This window comes from Phodopus roborovskii, unplaced genomic scaffold, assembly GCF_943737965.1.
Source record: "Phodopus roborovskii unplaced genomic scaffold, PHOROB, whole genome shotgun sequence".
Lineage (NCBI taxonomy): Eukaryota > Metazoa > Chordata > Mammalia > Rodentia > Cricetidae > Phodopus > Phodopus roborovskii.
Genome location: NW_026126638.1, coordinates 6,731,030 through 6,756,239, shown reverse-complemented (window position 1 = coordinate 6,756,239; position 25,210 = coordinate 6,731,030). Strand labels below are relative to the sequence as shown.

Genomic DNA, 25,210 nt, shown 5'->3' with positions numbered 1-25,210 from the left:
ATTTGTGAAAGAAAAAAGACCTACTATATCTCCAAACTTTAATTTTCTGGGCCAACTCATGGACTATGAGAAGATGATTAAGAAACAGACTGGAATGTCAGGGCCAAAGAGCAAACTCAAGCTGCTGCACCTGGACAAACCCAGCGAGCCTGCAGCCTCAGAGGGTGGACGGAAGAATGCACTGTCTCTCAGTCCCCCCTGTGGCAACTCTACCTCAGAGGCAGCAGGGCAAAGGCTTGTACATCCTGCCAGTGTGCCCAGCTTAGAGCCTTCACTCTTAGAGGACAGTCCACTGGCACAGGCATTCAGCGGGCTCCAGGTGTCCGCAGAGAAGTTGGAAGACAGCAATAAGCTCAAGCGTTCCTTCTCTCTTGATATCAAGTCTGTTTCGTATTCAGCCAGTGTGGCAGCGTCTTTACATGGCTTCTCATCAGAGGATGCTTTGGAATACTACAAACCTTCTGCCACTCTGGATGGGACCAACAAGCTGTGCCAGTTCTCTCCCGTTCAGGAGGTATCAGAGCAGACTCCAGAGACCAGCCCAGATAAGGAGGAGGCCCACATCCCCAAGCAAGCCCAACCCACCAGGCCTTCAGAGAGCCAGAGCAAGCGGTTGCACTCAGTGAGAACCAGCAGTAGTGGGGCCACCCAGAGGTCCTTCTTCTCCCCGCTGCATCGGAGTGGGAGTGTAGAGGACAATCACCACACCAACTTTCTTTTCGGCCTTTCTACCAGCCAGCAACACCTCACCAAGTCTGCTGCAGGGCATGGTCTCAAGGGCTGGCACTCGGATATTTTGGCTCCCCAGTCCTCTGCCCCCTCCCTGACCAATAGTTGGTATTTTGCCACAGAGCCTTCACACTTCTACTCTGCTTCAGCCGTCTATGGAGGCAACAGCAGTTACTCTGCCTACAGCTGTAGCCAGCTGCCCACTTGCAGTGACCAAGTCTATTCTGTTCGTAGGCGGCAGAAGCCCAGTGACAGAGCTGACTCGAGACGGAGCTGGCATGAAGAGAGCCCCTTTGAAAAGCAGTTTAAACGCAGAAGCTGCCAAATGGAATTTGGAGAGAGCATCATGTCCGAGAGTAGGTCGAGGGAAGAGCTAGGGAAAGTGGGCAGTCGGTCTAGCTTTTCAGGCAGCATGGAGATCATAGAGGTCTCCTGAGAAGACAGACCCGTGTAACTTCTGTTCATGTTTTGTTTTGTTTCTTGTTCACAAAAAATATTCCCTGTAAATCTGAAATATGTATATGTATATACATATATATTTTTGGAATATAGAGCTACGGTGTAAAAGCAAAAGATGGATCAACACAGTTCTCTCAACACCTGCCATGAGAGCAGCTAATTCTCTCAGAAAAGAGTGGAAGGGTAAATGTTAGAATTTCCCCCAGCCAGGAGAAGATACTTTGTTCAGTGAATCGCACATCTTGTTCCTACAAAAGCAACAGTTTTTGTTTTTGATGTTAGAGGAAAATTCCTTCCCATTTTCATGTGCAACAGAGATCTCCAGAACTCATCTCTGTCCAGGCCCTTCCCTGTGCACTTAGCACTGAGACTGAGCCAGCTGTGGGTCAGGTGGAAAGACCCTCTTAGGGACAGACCCTAGTGGTAAGTCCAAGAGAAATGATCCTGTCCAGTCCAAGCTTGATTGACAGCTGAAGGACATGGACATCATTCTGCTGGATGAACTATTAGGAGCCTTGCCCAGAGCTACTTATAACCAATCCAGTACCTCAGACAAGACATTTGGGGCCATCACCACTACCATGTCTAGGAGCCCATTTTCTAGGCATTGTGAATTAGTAAGTAACTTGTCTCTTTCCAGACAAATTCATACTGTCTATGCACAAAATCCCAGTGGGCCTGGATGAGCAGTTGCCATGTACCCTTCTTCTCAGCTTTAATGAAGAGGGGAAACCAACTAGAGTTCAGCATAGCTAGAGATTGGGCAGTCGGGTAGCTTAGAGACTTAAGCCAGGGATGGGACACTAAACAATCTCCTTCCCTCTGTATAAAAATTAAAGAATTACCTACAGAGGGATTGTTAATCCTTAAATTGACTTGGTTGAGAGGTAAATGTGAATCATTGGGCTTGGTAGTCGCGTGACAGCACCTTCAGGTTCTCAGCCAAAACATCCTTTTCAGTTCTGTTTCGTGACATGGAATAAAAAGAAACTAATAGGATTCGGAACAGGCAGATTTAAGCAGGAAACCTGTTTCCTTGGTTGCTTTTTTTCCTGTGGTATGCAACAAGGGTACTTTTTCTAGAATCATCTTAGACTTCCAAACTTAACATGGGCTTTGATAAGCAGGAGCTACTCAGAGTAAAACATGCTAGAAAGTTTACAAAGGGGTTGTTGAATTTTGTTTAGTTGTGCATACAGGGAAGTGCTTTTTAAAGCTGTCCCAGCGTGCTTTCCGAGGAAGGGACATGTCAGAGTGGAGGACCACAGTGGCTTCTCAGTCCCTGGCATACAATCACTGTGTGGATGCAATCCTGGCAGCTGAGAATAGAAAGTGGTAAGAACAAGTGTGTACACGACAGCACATGTCTGCCTTTAAACTCCCTGGCCTGAGTGTCACCCTCTAGAGTACAGTCCTTGAGGCCTTAATTTACGTTGGCAGGGTGTGGGTAGGGGCAGGTATGGCCATTGTTCTTTACTGTAAGTGTAGCTGGGGCTGACTCGTATCTCAGGTGTTTCTATGTTTGTGAAATGGACGGTCTTTTGACTAGGATGTGACTTAATGTTCCCTAGAGTGATGCTAAGACCAGCATGGGATGACATGGTTCGAAGCTGGTGGGCTGGATCATGAGGATGAGGAGCCTCATGGGCACACTGGTCCTGCACGGATAAGCTGTGTCTGGGCATAAGATGAAGACAGAACAGACACTGCACAGGGGGCAGGCTGCCTCCCTGGGGAGGTTCTCTGTTCAGCAATCTGGGGTTTTGATATATATTAAAATCTTATGTAATCAAAATTTTTCAAAGCTTCACAGTAAATTTGGGTAAACACACTAAATGTGTAAGAATCCACCCTCTTGTCACACTGGTAAGACATAATGTAAAAATGAAAGCAGTAGCTCCATCATTAAGTATGTTCCAGGAGGATCAGGGGATTTGGCTTCAGTATCTTTGGGCGGTGTGCTGCCTGTGCTGTATGTCATGTAGGGCTCTCTGGACCGTGTCCCTTCTCTGTAGCTGTTAGCCCTACTCTACAGCTGTCAGTCTTCATCACTGATGCCATATTAGCAGTTCTTGGGATTACAACTGCACACGCTAAAAGGGCTGACCCTGAGGCACGCTGTGGGTGGTATGCTGGTTGGCTCTCCTCGTTTGAGCACAGGGCAGCCTGGGGTTTTCTGCAGTGATGCAAAGCAGTGATTTAATGAGCAAAACTAGACTGAGAAATGCTGGAAACCGTTTAGACCATTTGTAAAGTTAGAGTGGAAAGACTGTATAAATGTTTAATATGAATATAGTGGTCTTTGGAGTAAGGCAAGCTATTGAATGGTTCAGTTGTGCATTTCTCATTTTGTTGCGTCATTTATGTTAATATGATGAAATAAAATCAAAACTGGTACCTGTTTATACGGAAGTGTGAGAAGCAACCTCTCCTTGTAGCTCTTACCTGGATGGGAGCCACCCTATCTAAGTTGCAAAAGTAGGGAGTCACAGAGCCATGAACGAGAGTTTAGCCATTTCAGCTGAAGTGTCAGGTGATACATCACATGTTCATTCACATAGAACAGTGGTGGATGCAGGCCTGCATTCCCTATGCCTAGTGTACACTGAAGAAACCTTCCTAGCCACCTGACTTCAGGGTATACATGTACAGCACAGAAAGGAAATGCTAGCTGCCTGCATATACACCTTCCACAAATATGATTCCATAGTCCGTGCAGGAAAAACTGAGGAAGGGTAGTCTTAAACACTGTCCTCCGAAACTGGAATGAGGCTGGGGTGGTAGAGTGCTCACCTCGCATTCATAAGGTGCTGAATCTGATCCCTAGCTCCATGTAAAGCAGACGTGGTAAACAATGAACAGCCCAGCACTTGGAGTGTGAAGGTAGGGACTTCAGGAGTTATGGTTATCCTTGGCTATAAAAATCTGTTCTCCTCAATACTTCTACTTAGATATTTGACCATAGGAAATGCTTACTATATAACAAATATCATATTAGCCTCACCAGTTTAATCAAAAGTACACTAAAGGGATGAAATGCTGTCAGGAAAAGGTAGACAGAATGGGCATAAAGAAAATCATTAGCCAGTGAGATGCCTCAGTGGGTAAAAGGTGTTTGTCATGTAAACGTGGCAACCTGATTTCAAGATTCCCCAGAACCCATGTCAAGATGAAAGAAGAGAACTAATTCCACAGTCCTGTGAAACACACACACACACACACACACACACACACACACACACACACACACACACACACACACACACACACGGAGGCAGGAACACAGGGCCAAGCCAGTCAGGACTACTGTAGCTGGAAATGTAGCTCAGTGGCAGAGTGCTTAGCTAGCATGTGCAAGGCCCTGGGTTTGATTCCCTAGCACTGGAACCAAAGAAACCATAAAACTCAAAGAAAATGGGAAAAAATGGAACCACTCCTCTGATCCAGCCGATGGTGTTCCCAAAACTCATTTCATCAAGTATTTACTCTGCAGACAACACGGTATATTTTATATTCTGAGGAGTTAACTTCTAAAAGGTAAGAAATATGCATGCATATGTGTACATGTATGTATATATGATTACTAATGATACAATTTTGAGGAAAACGTATCTTAGGGTTGAGTTGCTGTGATAAAACATGACCAAAAGCAACTTGGAGAGGAAAGGGTTTATTTGGCTTATAGTTCCACATCACAGGCCATCATGGAAAGAAGTCAGGGTAGCAGTGCAAACAGGGCAGGAACCTGAGGCAGGAGCTGACGCAGAGGCCATGGATGGAGGGTGCCTCTTAATGGCTTGCTACCCACAGCCTGCTCTTAGAGAACCCAGGATTACCATCCCAGGAGTGGCATCCCCCCAGGAGCTGGTGTCTCCCACATCAATCCAGAAAATGCACTTCAGACTTGCCCCATGGGCTAATCTAACTTCTCAATTGAAGTTCCTTCACAGTTGACTCTGGCTTGTGTCAAGTTGACTTAAAAGTAGCCGGTGAATCATAAAATCTACAACAATGCCATAAGCTTTTAATCTGCTTTGTGTGTGTGTGTGGGGGGGTGTTTTGTTTTTCTTTTAGATAGCAGATTCACTGTAGTCTAGGTTGCCCTTGAGTTTGTAGTGATCCACCTGCTTCAGCCTTGCAAGCCCTGAGACAGTGTACACCACCAGATATCATGAATACATGCTTCAATGCCACTAAGCTGTTAACACCTGCACCTCTAATGAGATGAAGGCCAGTTGCCCTTCACTGTAGTAAAGAACCTGCAGTCAGTGCTTTATTTGTCCCTAAATACAGATAAATAAGCACATCACAGGGAAGCCAAACAGGTTCCCAGAGGCAGGGTGGACCTCTGGGAGGGGGGTACACCTAGGGGCCTCATCGCTTAAAGATGCTCTCCAAGTGCTGGGTGTGGTGGCACCTGTCTGTTATCCTAGCACTTGGAAAAAGACTGGAGCATCAGAAAGTCATGATCCTTAGCTACATAGCGAGGTCAAGGCTAGCAGCCTGGCTTCTATGAAACCCTATCTCAAACCAAATGACTATCACAAACTTCACAGCAGATGGGAAACTCAAGATTGTTCTCTTGCTTGCCAGTGACCTGATTGCCCTTCCACCAGGCCCCATCTCCTAGGTCCCACCTCTTCCCAACAGCACCGTTTTCTGGGGACTGGACCTTTCATATTCATGGACCTTTGAGGGACATTAGCTCCCAACTGTAGTACTGAGGGATACAAAAATGTCTCACTAAAAATCAAGGACAGAAACTTCCATCCAGGGCTCTGTGGTAACTCCAGGCTATTACTCCACTTCTACAGCAACCTGTACTGGCCAGATAGGCCATAGGATGCTAGCCCACCAAGAGACAGCATAAGGATGTTTGGTACGGTGCTCAGCTTCCCTCCCAGACTCCCTTGGAAAAGGACCAAGAAGCTCTCGGCACCTCCTCGCTGGGAGCTTTCATCCATGGGCATGAGTGCTCCAGGGCAGCTGACAGTAACCTGGGCACAGCACATACCAGTTAGCTGTGTACAAGATGGAACCAGGCCCGACCTGAGCCAACTTTCAGCACCCTCTTCATCCAAATCTCACTGGAACTTCGCTGGTGGCCAACCCCACCCTGAAGGAGAAACTGAAGAGCTTCTGGGAAATGGTTGGGCTTAGCAGAGCTCAACACCACCTCACCCATCTCATAGCAACACCTAAACTAGGAGAATCACCAGCACCTGCTCTGGCCACACCCTAATTTCCTGAAGAAAGAGGGCCAGCTGTTTTTTTCATCCTCAACCCTTCTGCCATGAAATGAAGAAACGGCAGGAGAGGCCTCAGGGGCTGAATCTGAATAGTATTTCAAGCACTCACTAAGCAAGGTTAAGTTGATGGGGGCAATGGAAGCCTGCACTGTGTACACAGCTCTGTGGACAATCAGCCCATCTTTCTTTGAAGGGTTATGAGCCTGTCTCTGTGTATAGAGCTGGGTTCTAAATATTCCAGAATCTCAGGGAAAGACGATGGTGATAGCTTAAAAACTGCCCCCAGTCTAGGTGGAGAAATGAATACCCACTGCATTACTGTTCAACTTATCTGAAACTTAGAAAAAAGGAAAAACTCTTTCTGAGGGTAAATGGGCCTCATCTAGCTACATCACATATTAAATTTGTGGAAATAATATTAAAGCAGTATGAAAAATCAAAAATGGAATGAAACACTGGGAAGAAAAGATTAATGAATCTACTCAGTTTGGAACTAAACTCAATTATCTGACAACTGGACGCACACATGAGACAGAAGGGTGGCGCACCATCAACACTGGGGAGCATGCTCTAGAACCTTTACAGAACCTTCACAGGACATCTGTTTTAAATCTGCCTCCCCGGGAATTGCTCTAGAAATGGGTAAAGTTCCAGTCATGAGATAAAAACGTAAGGACCACCTTCACCGGGGCCCGACACAGGGAAGACCCAGCCCTGCTCCCAGCTTGCTACTGCAGCTCCCAGCTACTTCCACTTGGGGAATGAAGGCATCTGCTCAGTAAGACAGGCAGAGCATGACCAAAAGGCTGCCTGGAAAGTGGCAGGTCCGGCCTGGGTTCTCCCCAAAGAAACGGACAACCTGTGTATTTAGTCATCTGGAACATACTAGGACATTAGGGATGGTGAAATGGTACCTGTAGCCTCAGCACTCAACGTTGAGGCAGGAAGTGGCTACAAGGTCACCTTGGCCTAGTAGCAAATCCCTGGCGAGCCAGAAGTACACAGTCAGACCTGTTTCAACTCCCAACACCCACAAAAAGAAATTCCTAAACATTATCATTTTCCCCTATTTCTGATTTAATCATTTTTTTCTTTCTTGAGTTTAAATACACTTCCTCTGCCATCCAACTGTCTTATAGCCTACTTTTATTTGAGGTTTTGAAAATGCTATAAACTAGTATCTCATTAAAACCAGGATTTTGTGGCTCAGTGGGCAGAGATACTTGTCACGCAAGCTAGAGACCTGATCAGTCCCCAGAACCCACATCAGGGCAGAAAGAGAGAAGCAACTCCATCCACACCGCTGTGTTCTGACCCCCAAGCATGCACTGTATGGCAGTCCTACTCATATCACACATCACATATGCAATAACAATAATAAATAAAATGTAAAACTAGGGTTAGAACCACATCAAGTTTAGCTGCTACACAATAAATTAAGCAGATTAATTTTAATCTTATAAAACACTGAAGGCTACTCTGGCTCCTGATAAATCACTTCTAGGTTCTGAAAGAGGGAACCAGGTGGAGGCTGCGAGGTCCCAGTGTGATGTCTTCAGACTCCAGCTCTCATCTTCAGCCCTGTTCCCTGCAATCCCCCCCCCCCAGGGCCTTGAATTCCTGTGATGGGCAGCAGCTTTTTCCCAGTTTTATGATCCACACGTGACGATGGAAGACAGAGGCTACGTCACCTCTTCGTGTCCCTGGCACATCAGTGGTGCTCGGTAGAACTCCAGTGAGTCGAGAATGACCACCATTCCAAGATAGGCTCAGATGTTGGTGTGAACCTTGTCATGGAGGCTGAGGTCTGCCCAAGCTGGCAGAGGCTGAACTCTGTAGGGGAAAGCAGAGTGAGGGAAGGGAATCTTCAGTTTCCAGTGACCCACAAAAGGGGCCTGGTACCTGGAAACAGGCAGTGTTCCTGCAGGGAAGGGAGACACTGCCAGATACCTCCTTGATGTGATGGCGCTTTCGTGGGACAATAACCACTCAGTAAGATCTTATATTTTCAACCACAACCCAGAGAGCCTGAGCCGAGTACAGTGCCAAGGAGAACACGGTTTCTTTAATGTTTTCTCCAGTTTCGTTGCAGGAGCTACTTACTCTATATAACTTTTAATTTAAAAAAATCTGAGCAAAATAAAAATAGCTCTTGATGCAAAGTTCTTTAAAGAATTCACAGGAATTCAACTGTCCCAACTTCGGTTATTAAGAATGATGGTTGCGGGAAAGTCCGTGTAGGTCAAATGTATCTAAGCAAACATCAGGGCCCAGGCGGCTGCTGGTGGAGCTGCTTCCCCCGGGAGGCGGGTGCCTGCCTGCTAATGCCGCTCACGCTCAGGCCGCATGCTGAAGGGCTCCAGGCGCTCGGCCTCCGGCAGCATGCTGTTAAGCCTCTCCATCAGTGGCACCGTCTGGTCAATGCCCATCTGAATGCGGCGCAGTATAGCCGACATCTCATTCACCTTCTGGATCTGCTCCGCATACTTAGCGTATCTTTTCTGGCGCTCCTGCATGAAGCAAAAGAGGGTCTCCACGGACAGATCCATCTGTAGGAGGCAAACAGAAGCAAAATGATAATAATAAATAATAATAATAATACTCTGCTTACCAGAGTCTAGAGAAGTGCTTCTCAACCTGTGGGTCACGACCCTTTCTCAGGGACCGCATATCATATTCTACATATCAGATATTTACATTATGATTCATAACTAGCAAAACTTCAGTTATGATGTAGAAGCAAAAATGATTTTATGATTGGGTCACCACAGCATGAAGAACTGTATTAAAGGGTCGCAGCATTAGGAAGTTTAAGAACCACTGATCTAGCACTTAACAGTGAGCCAGTAAGGGCTGTGTGTTTTCAATACCTCCTGTGCCATTCTGTGTGTAGCTGAGTGGGGACATGGATGTGACTGGCTGCTTATGTTATCTGAGTACGAATGAGCATGCGCTGACCAGGCCATGGGTGTTTTCTATCTATTATAGTGTTGGGGATACCACCACACTGGCTGAAGTGTTGTTCTATGGGCCAGCAACATGGCTTGGGGTGAGGCCCTAAGTTGCATTCCCCCAGAAGGTGAGAACTAATGCCTTCAAGTTGCCCTCTGACCTCCAGAGGCACTGTCTGGCCGTTTTATACACACATGAGCCTGTGTACACACGGAGTAGATAAAATGTAATTATTGGCAAAAAAGAAATGTTACTGTGCAGTTTTCTTCTTGGCAGAGAAAGGGACAGAAGGCATAAATATTAGTAGCTCACTTGACAAAGCCAGCCAACTCCTCTAGATGATGTCTATATCAGGATTCTTGTTTTGTTTTAAATTTACTTAATGTGTGCATCGGAATGTATTCACATGGGTGCCTGTGTGCCATGCTGCACTTGGGGAGACCAGAGGACAACTTGGAGGGTATAGGTTCTCTTCTTTTGGGTCTCTGGGATCAAATTTGGGGGACCAGATTCAGGTTAGAAGGCTTGGCTGCAAGCACCTTTACCTACTCAGCCATCTCACTGGCCCCAGGGTTCTCTCACAGAGAGAAGGCTCAACAGGGAATGAGTAACACACACTTCAGACATCCCAGGACAGGTCTCAACAGTCCCCAAGATAGCTACTGCCTCTGACACTCGTCAGCTACGGTTAGAATTATGCCTGGATGCCCAGCCCTCCCAGCAATTCTCAACCTTCCCAATACTGTGACCCTCTAATACAGGTTTTCATGTGGTGACCCCAACCATAAAATTGTTTTTGTTACTACTTTATAACTGTAATTTTGCTACTGTTGTGAAATGTAATGTAAGTAATTGTTTTTTTCTGATGGTCTTGGGTGACTCCTGTGTTGAGAACCACAGTGCTAGATGCTTTGCTCCTGTTTACAGAGAACTCTCTTTAAAAAAGAAAGGACTGGGCTCATGGCACACACCTTTAATCTGAGCACTTGGGAGGCAAAGGCAGGCAGATCTCTGAGTTTGAGGTCAGCCTTGTCTACAGAATAAGTTCCAGGACAGCCAGGGCTACACAGAGAAACCCTGTCTCAAAAAAACAAAAAATAACTGGGGGTGGAGGGAGAGGGAGGGAAAAGTTAATTGCAAAACAGAATGAACTGGGTCCTTGGGAGGCTTTGTCATCACAGGAAAGGACAGTCCCATGCCTGTCACTGCCCACTTAGACCACCAAATGGGACAAGAGGAAGGGATGGTTATTGGTTAAGAGCATTTGCCAGTCTTGCAGAGAGCTAGGGTTCGGATCCCAGCACCCACACGATGGCTCACAACCACCTACAACTCCCATTCCAGGGGATTCAAAACCTTCTTCTGACCCCTAAGGGCTCCTGCACTCGTGTGAAGCACACAGAAAAACTCAGTCATACACAAAATGAAACAAATCTTTATTAATAAAGTTTCAAAGGGAACATTTTAAACTAACAGGAAAAAGCTTGAGAAATATATATAAAGAGAATTTTTTGCATGGCAGTACAATGTGCATCTTAAGTATAATTACAGAAAAAGTGTAGCCAAGTACTTATCTTTAATTGGGAGTTTCAGACCAAACAGGGCTACATGGTGAGACCCTGTCTCCAAACAACAAACAAAGCAAACAACAAAACCCTTAGAACTTTATAAAGTAAAACCCTCCAGTAAGCGACGATCACTGTATTGAGTAAACTTTTTATATAAAGGCAGTACATGTCCAGTGTCTAGTCAGGGTAGACAGAGCAGTTTCTGCAGACATGCACCCCACTAGAATTCACTCACTGACACTGCCCATCCTGAAAGCTGCACTCATGTTCCTAGATGGGCATCTCATTCTCTGTCTCTTATATTGTACTTTTTATGTTTGGTTCTGTTGAAGTAAACAGATCCTAACCACTGTGTCACTAGAATATGCTGTCCAGGCTATGGCCTAGGACTAACTGGCACTGTCCCACAGCCTGAGTGTGTAGTGGCTAGTGGCTCTACCACAAAGCTGTGCGTGCTCGTACTTCACACACCACGAGGAAATTACCTTACACAGTTCTCAGATCTTCCATCTGTCATTAAAGAACACACACGGCGGTAATCCAGAGTTGTGGTAAGGACAGAATAGCACACACAGATACCTAACACACGATTCACAGCACAGAGATTTTTCAAAACCCAGTTTTCATCTTCATCTTTCTTCCTCCCAGAATGGCTTTGGTGAAGCTGTGATCAGTCAGGGAGAAGCTAGAGGAAGGCACAGTTCCCAGGCCATGACACCAAGTGCCAACTGTAACTCCAGTTCCCCCCCCCCCGCCCTCCCCCCAGGACCAGAGCATCACATCAGCCCCTGAGCACTGCCCAGCACACGATCTGTCACTGCTGAAGATAAGGGAGGCCATCTCCTGTGTTTTGCATGCCTGCACCCCTCTGCGAGGTCCCCACATCTACCCACACCCCCTTTCCTGACCAGACACTTGATCTGTCAAGACTCTCATCTCACCCCAAGCTTCTAAACACTACAGTCATCCCCCTGCCTCCACCTCCCCAGTGGCTCCCTTCCTGGCTCCAGCACAGAGCACAGAATGTCTTACCACATGGAGCCCCTGAGGAAGATTTCAGCAGAAGTAGGGTCAATGCCAGGCCTGCAGAAAGCCAACCTACTTTCACACAGTGAAGGGGGTGCAGACAGAGTTAGTCCTTCCTGCCTCAGCTGGTCTTTAAATGCTCAGGAGACAAAGAGGAGCTGTGGGGTGGAGCAGGACAAAACCCCAGATTCATCTGGGTGAGAACTCTGTGAAAGACCATTGGAGGGTCTGCCTATGAACGATGACTCAGCTCTGAGGAAGCGGTGGGCCAGTTGCTCAGTGCTCCTGTGGGCTGGCTTCTGGGCCTGCTAAGATGCCCCAGAATAAATCTCTTGGGCGAGGGTAGTGGGAGTGGGAAGGTACAGCCAGCACGGCTCACTCAACTGCTCATACTCTGGAACCTTCTCCAGCCATTACATTGTACCTTGCTGGGAGATCCCCTGCTGCCCATCCTTGACTCAAGCACAGGGACAGGGAAGACATATGAAGTCAGATGTAGGAGTCTATCTGAACTGACCTCCCAGGCTTCCATGGGCCATGGCTAAGTGCCTGACAATCAACTCATTAACGGTTTTTACAGCTGTCTTATGAAGCGTTTGTTCAGCTGCACACTGCCCTGCACAGCCCCATATCCAGCTGGGAATGCAGATCCTGCCTAGCAGAGGTGGCACTCCTTGGCGTGAACAATGCACACACCATTCCATAGTCAGCGACTCTCAGAACATGCCATGTGCCATGCTGGGCTCCCAAGGACAGAGACACTCAAATCACAAACTCCTGTCCACATCATTTGCTGTGCCTTTCCACTTTCTGTTAACATGATTTTACTGTTCCAGGAAACACAGGCAGGCCAGAAAAAGACAAGTTGCAAGTAACTGGGTTACGGGAACTTCTAGAAGAAACCCCAACTATTTAAACAAACAATTTGATTTTCCAATAAACAGTGAATAACTGTTTATCCTCCACAACTCCTGCTGTGTTCTTGGTGCTGCCATCCCTGCTGTGCCTGGGTTCTGGTCTGTTCAGTCAGTCATGGCAGCCTCTGGGAAGGTTCCTCAGTTGTCAGCTGGTAGTGAGCTGCTCGCTGTCTGCTTAGTTCCCTCCTCTCCACTGCAGCTGAGGGAGAATGTGTAAGTCATGCCCATGGCTTGACAGGGAAGAAAACTACAAGAAGCCCAAGCCATGGGACTTCTGTGGGTGAGAGCCACCCTGCCAGGCCAGGGAGATGCCGTCTGTGGTTTTTGCATAAGCTTCTGCAATGTGGGGGTCTGTGGCACTGTCACAGTAAAGAGGCAGTGCTGCCCTCAAGGTCTCACCATTCAGTTACCCTCTTCAAGCCTCGCCCTCCACCTCCACACATGGTCTCTGACAGCAGAATGTTTCAAAAGACCTCTACGCACATGCGCGGTATATGCGTACCCCACACACAATAAATACATATAAAAAGAAAAAGGCAAGCCACACACAAAGCATTCACAACACATGTATTTGTGAGATACATGTCCAGAAAAACAATTAGTATTGGCAGTTAGTGGAAAATCCATCAGGACAGCAGGGACATCCTGAGACCTGGGTGAGTCACAGTGGAGCCTGAGCAGAGCAGCCTGGAGGAAAGGACAAAGCTAGCGCTACAATTCCTGACTCTAAGATGTACTCTGAAACTACAGAAGTCAAAACAGACACGCTGACCAAGTGACAAAACACAGCCCAGAAATAAAATCCACATGTTTACAGCACTAAGAACACACATTAAAAAAGAATAGTCAGCCTAGATGTCCATCAAAAGATGAATGGTAAAATGTAGGACATACATTTTATTCAGCTCAGCTATAAGAATGAGTAAAAGGGGGCTGGAGAGATGGCCCAGTGGTTGGGAGCACTGGCTGCTCTTCCAGAGGACCTGAGTTCAATTCCCAGCACCCACATGGTGCCTCACAGCCATCTGTAATGGGGTCTAATACCCTCTTCTGTGTGCATGTAGGCAGAACACTGTGTGCATAATAAAGAAATAAATCTGTTTCAAAAGAATGGTCGAAGGAGAATAGAATTAAGTCATCTCCAAGGAAAATGAATATTACTGGAACCTGTCATTATAAGAAAAATAAGTGCAGCTCAGGTGTGGCATTCAGGATAACCTGCATCTGTGTTCCCAGACCACAGTCCTCAATTTTTGGCTTCAGAATAAACTATCTTATTCTCTGAGGTGAGAGCTGTGCTTTTACATGATCATAAAATAATTCCCTGAGGAGTGGGCCTCTGTTTCGTTACATAACAGGTGACGTCAGGGTGTGGGGGGTGTGGGGGGTATAAGTGTAGAGATAGGGGGAGTGGGGGTGGGGAGGAGGGTAGGGAGGTGGGGGGAGGGGAGGTGGGGGTGGGGGGGAGGGGAGGTGGGGGTGGGGGGAGGGGTGAGTGGGGGTGGGGTGAGTGTGGGGGTGGATGGGGAGTGGGGTGGGGGAGTGTGTGGGGTGGGTGCTATGCCACATGTGTGGTCAGTAGACAACCTCACATGTGTGGTCAGTAGACAACCTCAGGCATCAATCCTCACGGTCCACTTGGTTTGAGAGTCTTTCTTCTTCTGCTGGGTACAGCAGGCTAGGTGGCTTGTGAGCCACTGTATCTGACAGTAGGAACTACCCAGAGACAAAGGACGGTGGTGAGCCCGGAAGCCCCAGGGTCTGCAGAGTGATGTGAAAATTGAGTGGAAGACCTGAGTTCCAACCCCTTCCCCTCTAAGAACTCAGAAGCTAGGTATGGTAGAGCATGTCTGTAGTTGTAGCACTTCTAGGTGAGATGCGAGGAGAGACGGGGGAGTTCTAGAAGCTCACAGGCCACCTAGCTTGCACGTCCAGCTTCGGGAGGGCCCTGCTCCAATGGTCCTGGTCCTCACTGGGCTAGGGTGGAGGAACCTAGGTGCCTTCAGAGTCCTGAGTGACACTCCCAATGGTTCACGTCCCACCCCTGGACAGAGCTCAACCTCTCTCTGGTTAGGTCAGCCTTCCAGACCTGCGGACGGCCTGCGCAGACACAAGCAGTCCAGTCCAGGGCCGCAGAATGTGGAAGAAGGAAGAAAGGGCAACCACAGGAACAACACAGCGAACAGGAGGCTGAGGAGCCATTTCATTGTGACAGGCCCTGTGGAGGCTGAGGAGCCATTTCATTGTGACAGGCCCTGTGGAGGCTGAGGAGCCATTTCATTGTGACAGGCCCTGTGGAGGCTGAGGAGCCATTTCATTGTGACAGGCCCTGTGGAGGCTGAGGAGCCATTTCATTGTGACAGGCCCTGTGGAGGCTGAGGAGCAGACAGAGCTGGATCTAAACTCTGCTCTCACATATGGCAATTACCTTTGGAGGCTGCAGTTACTTAACAGATCTGGGCCCGGCTTCCCCCGCCCTCAACTGGATGGAGGCAGTAAGAGGGCCTGCACTAGAAGGCTGCTACAGGACAGAATGTAGGCAATGTCTAGAAGAGGCAGAAAGCAAGCTTTGTAAATGATCATAGGGCCTGAGGCAGGAGTGCAGTCTCGAACCCTCTTCAAGGCTGGGAAGTTCTGGTAAAGGGAAAGTGGCGTGTGACTGAAGTGTGCAGAGACACACGGTGTGTCCTTGTTGCAAAGGCGTCACTGCTGTGTGCCATCTCCAAGGCCAGGGCCATTCATCCTCAGGCCATGCATAATCACTAGATTTCCCACTGTGTCACCCAGACTTAATCTCTGTGGTGAACTTCTGACCTATGAAATCCAACAACGGAACTGTCTCACACCACCAAAGAACCCAAGTCCTCATTACCCATAAGCCCTTCCTGTCCTTTGTTTTTAGTTTGTAGTACTGGGACGGGACACATATGCTCTGGCCCAAGTCTTTTTAGTTGCTGTCTTCAGCTCTAACTATAAGCAACTCTTACACTACTTATTCAGACCCAACATGATAACAATAAAAATATGTAAGCACACACAAGTGCATGTGTTTTTAGAAATATTTTATCAGTACCTGGGATTAAACACGGGCCTCATACAGGCTTTACAAGCCTGAGCCATATCCCTAGCCCTTTTAAGACATTTTAAAAACATGCCCGGCATGGGGCACACACTTTTAACCCCAGCAACAGAGACGCAGAGCCCCCACCCCCACCCAACCCACAAGCAAGCATAGAGATTTCCTTTTTCTCCAGTACTTCAGTAAAAAGGAGACACAGCTGGATGTTCTATTATACATGTGTACTCTCAGCACTGACAAGATAGGAAGACTGGTCCAGCTCAGGAGTCTGAGGTTAGGCTGGGTGGCATAGCAAGACCTTATCTCAAAACAAAAACTGCTTATGGGCTTAAGTAAGAAACTATGTAACATTGTCTGTTTTTCTCATCTTTTTAAGTAATGTTTTAAAGAGCAATAGTCAGTGCTTACTGTGATGTCTCTGTTAACTTAAACCACAAGAGCAGTGTGAGTTGATCTCAGTAGGCAGCTCACCTGCTCACCTTCTCTGCACACAAACCCTATTTCCCAGGAACACATTAGGAGTGTCTCTAGGGAGCAGCAGGCCATGGGGGATAGGACCAACAGCTGCCTGCCACTCTCCAGTTCCACCTCTAACCCAGCTCTGTTCTCTCTCTGGATGGATGACAGAAGAACATGCAGGGATGCACGGGTCTGCTCTCTTCCTGAAGAGCCAAGTGGGAAATGACAGTCACTCGCTTAATGAATTCCGAGGTCATTAACGGTCTACTGGGACCTGGCCATGACCAGATTTGCCTATTTGGCACTGTCAACACAAAACAGCTTTTACCTCAGTGTTTGTTCTGGAGCCAAATATCAGTGACTGTGACCTGAGAGCAGTGTTCCACTATGGCTGTCACCTCACGAAGTCAAGAACCTTCTCAAGTACATTGGTGGGGACATCAGGTTGTTGGTTATAGTGGGCAGACATCTCCCGTAGGCCTTAGGCCTCTCTGACATCCTTAGCATCCAAGTTAGTAGAAGTTAGTGGTGTGTTAATTATTGCCACAAAGGAATAGAAATGAGAAGTCACAGATGTAAACTGTGCTACTTGTATGACTTTCAGACATCAGTCTTAGCTTCTGCTTTCTGAAATGAAGAGTGCAGCCCCTCTCCCTGCTACCTCACATGAGTGATACTAAAATTATAAATGAGGCTGGAGAGACAGCTCAGTGGCTCAGAGTGCACTGATCTTCCAGAAGACCCGATGTCAGGCTCACAACCATCTGTAACTCCAGCCCAAGTGGATCCAATGCCTCTGGCCTCAGAGGACACCTGTGCTCATGTGTGCATACCCAGTCACAGGAACACACACAACCACACACACACACACACACACACACACACACACAATTAAATCTTTTTAAAAGATGTGAATGAGATGATATGTGCAAGTATGGTTTGTAAACAGAGCTATAAACAAGTCTCACTGAATGGCCAAATATGTTTGGAGATTTGTTCTTCATAGCACTCGAAATGAAATTCCCAAGTTATATGACCACATTTCAAAGAAAACTCCTTTAACACCCCCCTTCTTCGGTGCATCTGCTCCTGGATGAAAGCAGCATAGCTACAGGAATTAGCACCGCCCTGCAGGCACAGTCTAGAGATGTAACTACAGTCTAGTCATTTCCCCAAAGAAGTCAGACACAGCCCGACCCATGAGAAGATGCCGTGTCTCTAGTCATTTGGAAAAGGAACAGCAGAGAGACTACTTCTCATCTAGTAGGAGACCTAAAGTCCAAAGGCAAACAACAGCGAGTACCAGTGATGGTGTAGGGAAGCCGACCCTTCTCCCAGACAATAGGCATTCAAGATGGCGTGGCCCTTTGATAGTTTCTCACTAGCCAGCAGATTCACTCCCAGGAAAATACACAAGGAAACCAAAATGTGTGTAAACGCACAACTTAATACATCAGTGTTCACAGCACTAACCCTTCACGGTAGACAGACACAGAAATAACCCAAGTGCCAATCAGTGTAGGGAGGGAGAGTCAGAATGAGGCGCATGCCCACAGAGCAGGGACCGCTGGCCATAAAGTCAAGTGAAATGTGCAACAGTGACTTGGATAAACCTCAGAAGTGTCACACTATGTGAAGAAAACGTGGCACACATGGCTCCATACCATAGTATTCCTTTCACATGTAAGGCCCCAAATGGGCCATCCGTGGAGACAGACAGTAGGCGAGTTGCTAGGTGGTAGGGTACTGAGAGCGAGTGACAATGCGCGCCCCTTTCTGGGATAGGGTAAGTGTTCTGGAATGGGCTGTGTTGTTACATGGTCTTTCCCCTATACACTGGACTGTACCTTGTAAATGAGTACGCTATGAGACTCAGATCTGAGTCTTAAGAAATAAACAAGGCTATCCCTGAACGTCCTTCCACAGCTGTAACAGCTCTGAGCCATCCCTTGAGGCTGTTCCTTGTCTGACTTGGACTGGGAGCCTGTCCTGACCCTGGACTCCAGGTGGCCTCTTGCAAAGGATCAGAGTTCATGATGATGAAACTGCTTGGCACTCCTGAGCTACAAACACTGTCCAGTGGCCCTCAAACAAACTACTGCAGATAAGGAAAAGATTACAAACCCAAGGTGGATGCTCAGGCCACAAGAGCAACCATCCAAGGAAAAAGTTCGATGTTCAGCCCCATGCTTTATTGTGACAATACCAGACCACAATGAAGGACTTGGAGCACCTCAGCATCCCTTCCTCCTTGTTCTGAAATTGACTCATGCCGGCTACATGCTTCTTTTATTTTTCCATAAAAACCAAGCATCCTTAAGGAGTATAGCATGCATTTTGATGTATGTGACACAGAGAGAAGGTTCTGGCAGTCGGGCCATTTCTGAAATGCTCCTGACGGAGGCGCCTTCAAGGCCTCCATTCTACACTCTGGATGACAAGGTTCCTCGTGCCAGCATCATCCATTCCTTAGCTGTCTCCACTTCCAAGACGAGGCAACACTGCTGTCACTCAAAGCTGGCCCATTCTGGCCGTCATCACTCCCGGCACACTCTTCCACTTCATGACATCTGCTGGGGACTCAGACAATCAAAGGCTGGCTAGGCCAGGCTCAACCCAGAGCATTTCAGGTTACAATAAGTGTTCTCTGGCCTCTTCCGTTCCCACAAAAGACAGCATTCTCCACAGGAGTCTTTTCTGGATGACTCTCTCTTGCACAATTGACAATGGAGAGATGTTTTCATTAATTATACCACAGGCTGAATGGCACCAGTTACCACATACTGGTATTCTAAAGTGACCCTGTTTCCCCAGTACAAGAGTTCTGAAGAAAACGGTCCTGAATAAACTACAATGGCAGCTTTCAGAATAAACTCCAGCCATTCATTCTCATATGTATACGTTTACTCTGAAAATTAGACAATGAAACCCCATCCCAGCAAATCACAGTTAACTTGATATACAGAAAACAAAATACACTGTTGGACTGTGCCTTTTGGTAATCCACAGATTGACTTGGAAAGTAGAGGCCAGTATACAATACTGACTGGTTTGCTCATTATTTTAACAAATGTGATGAGATACTCTACAAGTTATACTGCCGTTACCTCCATATGCCTTACTTTTCTGTCCTATGACAATCCTCAAGGGAACTATCATTTTCTGTAACGATGGGAAATTGGGGGTTCTGAGAAGACAAAAATGGCGCCAAGGTCACCCAGCTAAATCAGCAGAGCAGAGATCCACAAATAGACACTTCTACTTAACTTTTGCTCCTCTCTGCTACAGACTGCATTAATTCAAAGGCCAACTTGTTTTGATTAAACCAACACCACACTGAGTGAGGTTTGTAATGCCTCTTCAAAACCTGTGACACATGAACTTTCAAGTAAAGTAAGAAAACACTTGGTTTCTAATATAACCACCAACATTTACTTTACATTAGCGATCTAATGTGGATATTTACTAAGCAAATCTGAGTGAACGCCGTAGGGACGAGCATCTCCTTACAATCTGCACACTCTGATGGGCGTTCCAGCTCCTGACAAAGCACAAGAGACTTGAGAGCCCTGCAAGGAGTCACCCCTGCCCTTCATCTAAAGAGGAAGCCTCCTGCCCCAGAGTCGAAGGCCTCGTCTCTCACTCACACGGCTGGTATGCACAGCCAACAGTCCAGATCTCCTGATTTCAAGCCACCATAGTTAAGCCTGCATAATTCTTTCTGCCTTGCAACTGAAATAAAACTGAATGGGATCTAAAACTAAGTTTCTCAGGGCACCATTTCTAGCCATAAGGGGAGCAGAATCTATTGTTAAATGAGGTCAAAGCACAAACAACACTCAACAAATGAACCTCTCCATCTGTCCGTGTGCGTTAGGGAGAGGAAAGCACTCAGGTGAGCCACGCTCTGTAGTTAGAAAGCCGCCAGCCGAGCAAGCAGAGTGCTGGCCACTTCCTTCTGCATTACGTAACCCTTCTCCTTGGGTTCCCTATTGCCCTGCCACTTCCTGTTGCGCAAGGACAAACAATGGGCAGACTGTCGCCAATGTTTCCATTAATTACACCACAGGCCGGGTGGCATTGATTACCGCATACTGGACATTTTGAAATGACCCCATTTCCTTTGTTCACGTGCTCTAGCCAAGTGTCTCAGTAAAGGAACACATTTTACTCATGGCTTTGAGAGAATGAAGAGACAGTAGCTGGGGATCCAAACAGCATCGTCACCCTGGTGACCAGCTTCTCCTTAGGCTGGTTTCCCTTCTGCATTATGTCTAGCTAAGAAAGAAACCTCAAAGTCTTAACCAGTCAGTTCCCCCCCCCAAAAAAAAAAAAAAAAAAACATGTTAAAAACCAGACAGATCAGGTACAAATAGCAGCAAGTAAGAAAAAAAAAAAAAAAAAGGTGGGAACAAGATAGAAGGTCAGACAGACAGACGACAGGCAGGATTTGTGGGCTCAGTGCAAGTCTGAGAGTCTCACACCATACCACAATTCTCAGTTTGAGGCCCTAAGCCTGGAGGGCTGATGCTAAATCCTGGGCCCCAAAGGCTAGCAAGGGAATTGGAGGAGATAGACAGATGAACAGCCACCACCACCAATACAAAACAAAACAAAACAAAACAAAAAAACCATGCAGAGCTGTCATTGTAAGACTCCTTGTTCTGATGTCTAAGCTGAACAGAAAGTAGAAGTTTGCATGAGTTATGTAACACCGGTATTTGTACACCTGTGCTGACATCTATATGGTGGCAAGCTGGATTAGCTAAGTGCTCTGTGATGCCTTACTAAGGCACTCACAGTAGGAGCACTGCCCTGTGACCTGGAGTGTAGACCTCAGATGTGCTGGAGTTAAGACCTCACTAAACTCCTCCACCATCGGTCCAAAGAATGAACCTGGGTGGTGGGTGGTGACCACCGACTCAGGATTTAGTATGTCACCCTGGCCAGCAGCCAGGAGCTTCTCCACAGTAAACTGGAGGGCGGTTCATGGCCCGGGAGCCTGATGAGTCAGTCCAGAGGCCCATGTCATTCCCTACCCAGGGTAGGTAGGTATGCAACGTCACTGTAGAGCTGATCCAGGAAACATGTTCCCAACACTAAGGAAGAGGCAAGGGCTTCCTTTTGATAAGGGACACTAGGATGGCTCTGTCTGGTTAGGCTGGTGGCCTGATGGAGGACAGGGGCGGCAGAGGGTAGGGCATAGTTTATTCTAGCAGGCTGTTTATAACAGAAGGCATAGGAGATGAGCAGAGGCTACCCAGAAGCTTGGATTTGGTAGATTTTTGAGACCTCAATTATGACCACTGCACATAGATGGAAAGCAGGTAAGTATCTGACTACAGAGGGTCCAAGTCTCAGCAAAAACAGAAGGGAGGAAGTGCCCAGGCCGTGGCACTCTGGGATAGGGAAAGCCACCATGGAAGCCATGCTCTAACATCTATGGGATACCATTCCACACTTCTCTGTGGGTCTAGAAATTGTATTTTTGTTTTCAGAGCTCTGTTAGGGTCCTTTGCTCTGATTTACAGTCTGGTTGTCACCATACTGTCCTACGTGGATGATTCCCAGCAGTGATTTAGTCTGCCCTTAGACAAGCCAGAAGCTCTTCTGACCAGTATGCAAAGTGAGAACTGTGGTGTCCCACAAAATTGTCAACCAAGTCTTACGATTTTAGCATGCAGTCTGTCAGCATGGGCATAAGCAGATCAATTGCTGCCCCAAGCTTTGGGCCAGCCCCTGAAGAAATCCTTTAGGAATCTTCTAGGTTTAGAAGAAGTAGGAGATGTTTCATAAGGAGCGGTATAGGTGCTCAAGTGTCCCAGCAACAGAGACTTCAGAACGTGCAGGTAAGTGCAGTAGGGAGAAGACTGAGCCAGGCGGTGGTGGTGTACACCTTTGATCCCAGTGTACAGGAGGCAGAAGCAGGTGGAGCTCTGTGAGTTCCCAGGCCAGCCTAGCCTACAGAGTGAGTTCCAGGACAGGCTCCAAAGCTACAGAGAAACCCTGTCTCAAAAAAGAAAAAAGAAAAGACTGGTAAGGAGTAAACTCTTGGACATGGACATCAGTCAACACATCTCGTGACTTTCAAGTAGAGATAGTTCCAGGTCTTGTGATGCTCTCTGCATTAGCTAAGAGGCCTAAAGAGGTTTCCTTCCAGGAAAGCTTGCCCAGGCCACTCTGTCTATAACTTGTAGTCCACTGATAGTGTATAGCTTCCCTTTGCCTTATTTTGTAATTGTTAACCTTCATCTTTTTACATGCTATCTACTTCACTGTTCCCTTTTTCTATCTTCCTCATTGTCTGTTTCTCCACTGGAGTATAGTAAGATCTAGGAAGGACTTTTCCTGTTTGTTTAGTCATAATTCCCTGACACCTACAACAGAGCCCTGACATAGAGCTTGCTAATTCGTTCATCTAGTGGATGGAGAAAGGCTCATGTATACAGAGGTCCAAGCACATTATGCCTTAGTGGCCTAGTTTGCTTCTCAGTTGCTATGATAAAACCCTGACAAAAACCAACTTAGGGAGGAAAGGGTTCATTTAACTTACTTTCCATGTTGCAGCTGAGTGATGTTAAGGCAGAAATTCAAGTAGGACAGGGACCTGGAGGCAACTGAATCAGACACCATAGAGGAATGCTAATTAGGCCCTTGCCCTTCATGGTTTGCTCAACCTCTCTCATCCATCTCAGGACCACTGCCAGGGATGGTACCACTCATAGTGGGGTAGGCCCTCCCACATGGATCATTAATCAGGGAAATGCCCCCAAAGGGTTGCCTAAAGCACAATCTGAGGGAGGCAGATTCTTTTCCCAAGGGACTCTAGTTTGTGTCAATTTGACAAAAACTAAACAACACATTGGTAAGAAAAAAATATCTGCACATAGGGAGTCAGAACTGATGGTTGATTGATGTACTTGAAAAAAAAGTATTCCAAGATGAGAGAGGCGAGTACCACATGTTTAAGATGAAGACTGTATAACATAGAAAAATAAAGACAGGTGAAGAAGTCTCATTGAGAATCCCACCACTGATATGCAATGTAATCAATTAGCTGTCATGAATCCTTTCTAATCTTTAAGAGTATTGAGTACTGAACACAGTTGAAGTCATGTTGAATGTCTTGGTCTTGTTAGTAATCTTTGGGAACACAGTTCCCCAATCAACTCTGTTTCACTCACAGTAGGACTTAAACCCTATGGAGATTACTATATGATCTGACGCTCTAGCTTGGCAACACATATATGCTACTGTAGGAGTAGAAGCCCAAAGATGACACAGATGCTCCAACTATGGATCAAAGTTGAGTCTAACCATGAGCACACACCCATTCCCAGGCTCCTGGGGATCTGGCCATGTAATTGAGTTCAAGCCAGAGTAATGTGAAACCAGTAGGTTCAGCCCATAAGACACTCCCAATCATTGCCATTCCATGATGTTCTGCCAGGTAGATATTGTGGCAATCACAACGTCACAGATGTAAGGGACCTAGTAACTTGAACTCAACAGAGAGCCATCTGCTCACAAGAAAGATTTACTTTGAATATTAGCACAAGCTATGCTTCTGTAACATCTGCAAGATTACACAGGTCAAGTGTATTTACACTGCAGCCTAACCTACCAGCTCTAACACAACTCCAAGCTGTCATTTTCCCTGACAGAATGAAAAGGCTTATCAATTTGTGGGATGAGTAACTGAAGCCTCTAGGAAGCTGTTCACTTAACAAGCACTCGTTGTTTACTACAAGCCAGGCATTATTTCAGGCACTGCAGTAGTGAGTCAGCTTCCATTGCGATCAAAAACAAATCCTGATAGAACCAGCTTAGATGTCTACACTAGTCCTTAAATCTGTGCCACAGTAACTTGTAAGACAGACAGGGAGCGTGGAATTTTCTAGAAATGCTTTGCTTCCTGCAGCAAGGCTGGCATATAGGAGCTTATGGGAGAGGACAACTCCTCACATTGTGGCCACGAAGCCAGAGGTTAACACTGCACAGGTTGGGGTTTCTTTGAAGGGTTTGGCACCCATGAACAACCTGGGAATCTCCCTTCTGGGTGGCTCTACCAACTCCTAATAGTGACCTGGGGACCAAACTGGGCCTTTAGGTAGCATACAAGATCTAAACTATTGTTGCACCAATGTCCAAATTTGCTAACATTCCTTATTATTCTCAATAAAGACATGTTGTACAGGGAAGATCTTTTATAAGCCCAGTTACATTTCTATAAACTAAGTGTCCCACTAGTTTGTAGGCTACAGGCATTTTCTCAGGTTCCTTACAGGAGAAGGCGACCCCCAAAGCCTCTAACACTGCCCAGCCTGTGGAGGAAGGAGACAAGAACTCTAGGACCTGACACACGTGGCTAGCAGCGGGAGAGCTGACCAAGACAGCTGTCTAGGGCCATATGTAGGGCAGCAGGCACACTGGTGGTAAGGAGGGCTGCTCACACATGCTCAAAAGTTAGTGTCGAGAACGTAAAGGGAGTTAAATCTCAGAGCAGGAGCAGTCAAATAACCGAGCCGCGCTCATGCCTAGCCAAAAAACACAAGCCTACATTTCCAACAGGCAAGTAATAAATTCGCCTCGGCCCTCTTCCAACATTTCTGTGTCTTGGCAGGGCAGTGATGGTAGAAAGGAGCATGGGGCCGGGCTTGAGGAAGCCCTGCACAGCATCTTACCGCCAGAACCTGAGTAAGCCCAATCTCCCCTCTGTATTTCCTGCTGCCCAAGGGACCAGCTCTATTTTACTGCAAAGAAAGGTTGCCC

General features: G+C 46.9%; 2 protein-coding genes and 1 pseudogene across 2 annotated transcripts in view; 1 reads left to right on the top strand and 2 right to left on the bottom strand.

The window, feature by feature from the left end:
• The window catches only part of Dusp16 (dual specificity phosphatase 16), a 38,097-nt gene extending 34,502 nt beyond the window's left edge, over positions 1 to 3,595 (top strand). Inside the window, exon 6 of the mRNA XM_051173185.1 lies at positions 1 to 3,595. Coding sequence (XP_051029142.1) covers positions 1 to 1,165 — 1,165 coding nt within the window. The 3' untranslated portion in view covers positions 1,166 to 3,595.
• The window catches only part of LOC127212972 (actin-related protein 3-like), a 220,518-nt pseudogene that overhangs the window by 13,589 nt on the left and 181,719 nt on the right, over positions 1 to 25,210 (bottom strand).
• Borcs5 (BLOC-1 related complex subunit 5) overlaps positions 8,481 to 25,210 on the bottom strand; it is a 67,214-nt gene continuing 50,484 nt past the window's right edge. The window contains exon 4 of the mRNA XM_051173196.1: positions 8,481 to 8,986. Coding sequence (XP_051029153.1) covers positions 8,759 to 8,986 — 228 coding nt within the window. The 3' untranslated portion in view covers positions 8,481 to 8,758. The remainder of the gene's footprint in view (positions 8,987 to 25,210) is intronic.